Source organism: Pseudochaenichthys georgianus, chromosome 24 (genome assembly GCF_902827115.2).
Source record: "Pseudochaenichthys georgianus chromosome 24, fPseGeo1.2, whole genome shotgun sequence".
NCBI classification, from domain to species: domain Eukaryota; kingdom Metazoa; phylum Chordata; class Actinopteri; order Perciformes; family Channichthyidae; genus Pseudochaenichthys; species Pseudochaenichthys georgianus.
The window spans coordinates 31,011,512-31,019,112 of record NC_047526.1 but is presented as its reverse complement, the minus strand read 5'-3'; the positions used below and the strand labels follow the sequence as shown (position 1 = coordinate 31,019,112).

The following is a 7,601-nucleotide window of genomic DNA, read 5'->3' as shown; positions in this document are numbered from 1 at the left end:
CAGGAGTAATGTGGTCCCTTTTCCTAACTCTGGTTAGTACACGAGCCGCAGCATTTTGAATCAGCTGAAGCGACTTGACTGACTTCTTGGTACACCCTGATAATAAAGAGTTACAATAATCCAGCCTTGAAGTAACAAGGACTAGTTTCTCTGCATCGTTTTGAGGCAAGATATGCCTGATTTTTGCAATGTTACGTAGATGAAAAAAGGCGGTCTTTGAGATTAATTTGATGTGGGCGTTAAAGGATAAGTCCTGATCAAAAAGAGTCATGATGGTGCGCATGCATTGTATGCGATGTGCACTGCCATGTCTTTTTTACATATGAAAACCTACATGTATATATAAAGATGAAAACCTCCAAACAAAACCATTATGATGATTCATGGCTTAAAATGGAAATCCAATTCAAAATGCCTGTAGGAAAAATTACTATAAAACACAATATAATCATTAAACAATTTTCCTAATTATGTTTTGTAGCACATTTCCCCTATGTGTAGAGAGGAACCATTGCTTATACTTGTAATTAAAACAAATCCACTACCAAATCCAATCACATCTTACACGTTTCTTTCACAGTTTCAATGATGAAACTTTTATTTTTTACAATATGACAACAATCTTAAAACAACACGGACACAATGCTCATGATTATGTTCCCCATTTCTGACATCAAGTTTAAAAAAAAAAAGAAAAAAAGGCAAGGCTCTATCATCTGATTTTTTTGCCTGAATTTCAGATATTTGACTGAATGGTCATACACACGCAAGATAAACACAAGTGTGTACAACAATAAAACACATCAGATCATTTGATGTTATCTTACTTACAAACTGAATAATATCTCCTATTATTCGTTACACAAAAAATACAATACTATACAATTATTCGATGTGTTCATAATAGACTCTGTCCAATTTACATGGCAATTAAACTATCAATGTGGTTTTAAAGTACATATATGTTGTTAACATTTAATTATTTAACACAATATTTACATGTTCCGGGAAAATACAAATGTAGATTTGTTTTATAAAAAGAAAATGTGAAAAAACTATTTTTTAAATAAAAAGTCTCAGTATGGATACAATTAAAAAATAAGATAAGGGCATGCGCTGACATCCTTCAGATTACCAAAACAATTAAATTAAAAATACAGTTAAATAAAAGTAGTGATGATATGACTATGATAAAAACATTAGCCCAGATGATTTTGAATGTAGTATTTTGTATCTCAGGCTTGTATTAGAAAACGGTCAGGCTCCAGTTTTGTAAACGTTCCATCTTGTAAAGACAGGAGAAAATGTTTTTATAGTTTAGATTTTCTCATTTTTTACACACCTGTAACAAAACGCTGTGTTTTCCATCAGGCAACGCACAATTTATGGCACTTCTTAGTAATTGTTGCTTTCAAAGTGACCTTTTCCCCCAAATCCTTGTTTTCCAAAGCTATCAAAATACTCCGCAGAGACAAGAGTTCCTTGTGCGAGTGGAAAGCTGCTTTGTGCACACGGCAAACACAGGTTCTTCTCCTAAAAGTCTTGCTCTTATAAATACTGAGGTAAAGAGGAGAATACTGAGTTTCTGGGATGGAGGTGGTCGTCGACACTCAAGGCCTCAGGTTGGCTTCTGCCTGTAGTCTGTGATGGCCTTCCATAGTTTACACAGGATCCCGCCTCTGCAAGGACACACAGAAAAACACTGTTTCAAAACATGTAAACGAATATGCTTGAACTTGTAACCAACACCGCATGTCATATAACTCAGCGCTTCGTCATCTTTTGCTGAATAAATACACAATATAAAATTCAACACATTTTTACATAGTTTTTTCTTTTGTCATCAAAGTCAGTTTATGCACAATTAATGTAGAACAGGGTTTCTCTAGGGTACCTTCATGTTGAATGTCTTAAAGGCCATTTTAATACCACATGATGTAATTTATTGACCAAAGTACGAAAGAAAACCAAGAGATGATCGGAAATTAAAACAAAATATTGATGTGTCAGTAATAATTCCAATATCATTCTGATGATAATAATATAATTAATGAAATGAATGCAAACTGGACCAGAATAATCTACTGTGAGTTGATGTAGAAGTGAAAGGTCTCTACAAAAAAAGTAATAATAATAATTCACCATTATCACTAGCAGGACAAAAACATTTAAGAGGTTTAAAAATGTCATTTAATTTAAAAAAAATATATATTTTGAGGAAGTTTTCAAGACCTGCAAGTGCCTGTGCACAACAGGTCTTTATTCACACTACCAGTAGGTGGCGCCAAATACAGACGTGTACAAATCCTACACATACAGTAGTTGTTTACCAGGTTTAAAATGTCGTACTGTTTTTGGGGACAATATATACTATGAGCTAATGTATTGCTACTAATAAGAGGAAGTAAGAAAGGAGATAAACTGTAGTAGGCAGCGAATAACCATGTTTACAGACGAGATGAACCTGTAAGTCCAGATAAAAGGAAACCAAATACTGAAGTCACCTAAAAGGTTTCTGGGTAATTAAGCTGCGAGTACGAGCCACTACAGTGCTGAGTAGCTCTGTGCTAATACGAACCATTAAACTACAAAACTACATCAATACAAACTCCATTATGGAAAACAGTTGTCTCGGCTTTACTTCTGTGTTTCCTGTAGACGGAGAGCTGCAGTCCTTTTTAGATGCGAGTGTCAACATGTATTTTTAGTGACTTAATACTGAATAGAGAAGTGAAACAACAAGGGTTGGCTACCTCAGACTTAAACTCTTCAGATCATCTCTTGTTACTTCGTGGAGGATGTCGTTCAGCGTGTACTCTTCGTTCAGTATCTGCAGAAACAAAAATGCATTAAACAACCTGAACAGTAACATGACATCCAAGAAAACATGCTCTCTGCACACAAAAACTGTATAATGCTTTATAATGTCATTTATTGTATTATTTATTACAGTTGCAAAAGCATCAAACAACACATTTTGGAAAAGGGAATTATAAAAAACACATTTCTCATTGTCGTTGGAATACGAAAATCATTAAACACAAGCTCTAATATCCACAATATGTTGCAGTATAGCCGGGTGTTGTCATGGTGTGATGAAGCAATAGACCAGGGGTGTCCAAACTACGGCCCGGGGGCTAAATGCGGACCGCGGGTCATTATGAAACGGCCCACAGCAAAATCAAAAAGTATAATGGAGTAAAAAATGAAACTTGTGCTTGTCTTGTGTTGTACTTCTTAAATATAGATGACAACAGACACAGAGTTCATGTGTTAAGAAGCCCACTCTTCAAACTAATCCAGTCAGTTAAAGTTGAAAACATTTTCTATCAAATCTAAGGTGATAAGAAAACAACTTATTTACACAACACGCTTGAAATACACCCTTCCTTTTTCCTCTTATGATAAGCAATCTGAGGCTTCTGTTTTAAGGAATGAGCTGCTACACAAGAAATGAAACCCCTTTTGAGAGCTGTGACGTAGGCTGCTTGGTTTCTTAAAGCATATTGAAGTATTAAGCATCATTTACCTACATTTGATTGATATTGCCGACTCATAACTTAACTAATGAGGCAATATAGCTCACCTCTAGTGAGGGGCCCAACCCTTTGTATATTTGTCTGTTTGTGGCCCTCGGTGAAAAAAGTTTGGACACCCGTGCAATAGCCCATTTCCAAACAGAGGTAGAGACTCACTCTGTCGATGGAGTCCTGGTCGGCGCCGTAGAGCCTCAGCCAGCTGGACACCTCTGAGTCTTCATGTCTCACTGCTGGCAGACTCCTCTCCTCCTCGCGGTCACCTGATGATGTCGGGACGTCTGCAGGAAAATAAGCCAGACAGACTGCTTTAGACACAAGAGACGCATTCACACAACATTTGCATCGGAAGAAAACGTTAATACATCTTGTAAAGACTTCAAATCAAACAATAGTCACTCAGTATACCAGCACCAGGTGTGCGGTTGTTGTTTATTCTTTACTTGAAATCAACCTGTAACTCAATGTTTGCCAAAATATGCATATTTTCTAGTTGTTCAATGCAATTATGGTCAGTGACTAAATGTTTTGCAAGTGGGTTCTACCATGACATCGACAGTGCTGATTTTGGCATATCAGAAATATGTTTGTACATGTTAGCAGACGTGCAACAATATATGAAAGCAAAGTAATTTAGAGCAGTATTGTCACTAGATTTCACCTTCATATCTTAAACTGCACTGTAACTTTTATCCATGTATTTTTCCTTTTAATGTTTATTTTATTAGCTTTTCTTTTTTAATGCTTAATGTCTTTCATTTTGTGTAAAGCACTTTGAATTGCCTTGCGTTGAAAAGTGCTATATAAATAAACTTGCCTTGCCTTTAGTTTTTGTTGTAGTTATCATTTATAGCAATGTCATTTCCAGTGTAATTTAACGTTGCAAATGTAGGAGTCCACCCGTAAAATGTTCTGACTTATTTCTATCCCGACTTTTATACAGGCAATTAAACACAACTTTCAGCACATCTTAGCGGTTCAATTGATGGCTTTTTCTATCATATTATTATAATTGTTGGTTCAGTATATAGGGCTCAAAATCCATTTTCGGTTTGGAATAAAGTAATCTGACCATTTAGAGAAAATCTCTTCCATGACGAATCCAAACAGAAAGTCTAAGCAAATAATTGTCATGGATGTTTTCATCACACATTTGCAGCTTCAGAAGGCGTTGAGAAAGCTTTGTTCATTGTTCATGTCACAACTTGTATGAATTATTTAGTGAGCTGGAGGGTGAACATGTGATGCAACCTCAGTCAATTGTGGATATCTGCTGCACATTTAATCACCCTGTGAATATGAGTTTTGCTGTAATTATTATTACAGAGCTGGTTGTGAGATGTGAAGGCAGACATGTAGCAGCAGAAGCATTGGTGCCAGTGATGAATACAGTCAGAGTGAGAAGGTAAACTAGATGACAGTCCAGACCTGTGGGGGGGTCAGACCGCAGCCTCAGCTGTCTGATCTCCTGCTCTCTGTCCTCCAGGACTTGTTGCAGGATGGCCTGATACTCCCTCTCCTTCTCCAGCAGCTGCTCCATCAGCCTGAAACATGACAGATTCATTATACATTTTGAATTTAATCAGTAAGATGACGAACGAAGCTCAGCGCAAGTTCAATCAGGAAAACTATCCGTGCGCTTACTCATTCACAATCCTCTCGATGACTACTTCAGACCCTCTAATCAGCTGATTGTAGGCGTTTCACTCCCGTAGATTTGCCACAACAAAACTCCCACTAGCCAATCATAGCGCTACCGTTCTGTTCTCTGTTGTCAGCTGTTATTTCAGGCAAATGGACGCAGTCTGCCTCCTAATCACACTCGATTCATCAACACCACCATTGTCTAGGGGTGTTCTCCTATTCTGATATTGCTTCTCCTTCCCATACATGAATGAATCCCGATGGGGTCGAATCACCTACATCTATAACATGTCATAATGTTGTATAGTTGAGAGCCCTGTACGTCACTGCCTGGTCACATGACGGCCCGACCACTTTGCAGTGAAAACAAAGAATCGTTAAAATGGTTTTATCGTACCTAAAAGCTGCTGTGTCGTGTATTGCACAAACAACAACAAAGCATAAACAACGGGACCCGGTCAGTCGACACATGTACGTTTGTGGAGAACATTTCATCACTGGTTGATTATGAGGTTAACGTGAATCAAGCAATCATATCATTTATTTGTATTAATAGCATCATAGCATAAATAGAATAGTTGTTCAATAAAAAAATAGGCTCCCCTGAATGAAATAAAGCTAACAAAAAGCTGTACAACATAATCTGAGTAGGACCCCATGCTGCAGGGATGTCTCCGCTGATCACCTGTTGGTCTCCAGCTTCATGCGGCCCAGCTCCATGCTCACAGAGCGCTGTGCATTGTGGGACTCGTGAGAGACGGTGGAGCTGAGCGTGCTGACCCCGGAGGTCACCACCGTGTCGTCCAGAGCGACCGTAGGCGTCCGGCTGTGGTGCGTGGAGGTCCCCTCCGGCTCCATGTCGTCGTCCACGTCCTCGTGCTCCGCCGGGTCGCTCTCTGAGGCCAGGCTGAAGTGAGGCCTCAGCTCTACACACACACACACACACACACACACACACACACACACACACACACACACACACACACACACACACACACACACACACACACACACACACACACACACACACACACACACACACACACACACACACACACACACACACACACACACACACACACACACACACACACACACACACACACACACACACACACACACACACACACACACACACACACACACACACACACACACACACACACACACACACACACACACACACACACACACACACACACACACACACACACACACACACACACACACACACACGATTTCATATAGTCACAATCATGTATAAACGTTCTCTCAATGTGAGGCACAGTAATGCTTCTGTCGAGGATGCTTCTTAGGACAGGGTACTAATTAGTCGTTGGACTGTTTTGTGCACATGCGAATGATTTGACTTGTCATCAGTGAACATCCCACATCCTGCCAAATATCTGTCGCTCAACAAAAAGCTGTTATTAGAGCGGCTTCCAGGGAGATCTCCCACCACAGCTCCTATAGTTATCACCAGACAGTCAGAGCTTCCCTGAGGGACGTCTGATCATTTATTTAGAGGGGCTCTGCTGTGTTACCTGGCACCAGGATGGTGATGGCCGTCTGCACAGCTTTCCGGATGATGTTGTCCAGAGCGAACATCCAGTGAGGCTTGATGTTGTGGTTTCGCAGCACTTTGTTTACCTAAAAGCAGGACGTTAGTTAGAGAACTGTGTTTTCATACTTAACACATCTTATATTGTTGGTGTGTGTGTGTATTCATATATTATACATTTTTAAAAATGTGTTTAATCATACAATTTTGAGTCTTGAAATGGTGCTTACATCGTTGATGCTCCCTTATTTCTCTTCACATTTTGTTTGACTGCTCTTTCTTGACCTTATTATCTGTTGCTGTTGCTCCACCTGTAACGCATCCTATCATATTTGCTGATATTGAACGCTTTTTCGGTTTTGATTGCTTTTCTCTCTGAAGAACCAGCACCTTACCGTGGTAGAGAGGCTTGTGTGCCCTGATGAACCTGGGGGCTGTGTTGTCTGGAACCTTGTGTTCCTGGTGGGGTCTCCCATGGCAAATTGGTCTCAGGCAAGGGGCCAGACTAAGATTGGTTCAAAAGACCTCATGAAAGAAACAAGAACAAGAAGTGACGATACCCGGCCCGGAGGAAGCCCGGGGTCCCCTTCTGGAGCCAGGCCCAGAAGGAGGACTCGTCGGCGAGCGTCTGGTGGCCGGGCTTGCCACGGAGCCCGGCCGGGCCCAGCCAGAAAAGGCAACGTGGGCAACACCTCCGCTTCTCCGTCCCGCGGGCCCACCACCTACGGGAAACATCGATGGGGTCGGGTGCGCTGCCAGAAGGGTGGCAGTGAAAGCGGAGGGTCTCGACGGACCAGACCCGGGCGGCAGAAGCTGGCTTTGGGGACGTGGAACGTCACCTCTCTGGGGGGGAAAGAGCC

The 7,601-nt window shown here is 40.7% G+C and overlaps 1 protein-coding gene across 2 annotated transcripts in view; it reads right to left on the bottom strand.

Annotated features, from left to right (window-relative positions):
• Positions 1-568: 568 nt before the first annotated feature.
• The window catches only part of map3k5 (mitogen-activated protein kinase kinase kinase 5), a 94,187-nt gene continuing 87,154 nt past the window's right edge, over positions 569-7,601 (bottom strand). For both annotated transcript variants that reach the window (XM_034075482.2, XM_034075483.2), the window contains exons 25-30: positions 6,725-6,830; positions 5,866-6,106; positions 4,965-5,080; positions 3,696-3,817; positions 2,754-2,830; positions 569-1,679 (exon numbers count right to left, since the gene is read on the bottom strand). In XM_034075482.2, coding sequence (XP_033931373.1) covers positions 1,619-1,679; positions 2,754-2,830; positions 3,696-3,817; positions 4,965-5,080; positions 5,866-6,106; positions 6,725-6,830 — 723 coding nt within the window. In that variant the 3' untranslated portion in view covers positions 569-1,618. The remainder of the gene's footprint in view (positions 1,680-2,753; positions 2,831-3,695; positions 3,818-4,964; positions 5,081-5,865; positions 6,107-6,724; positions 6,831-7,601) is intronic.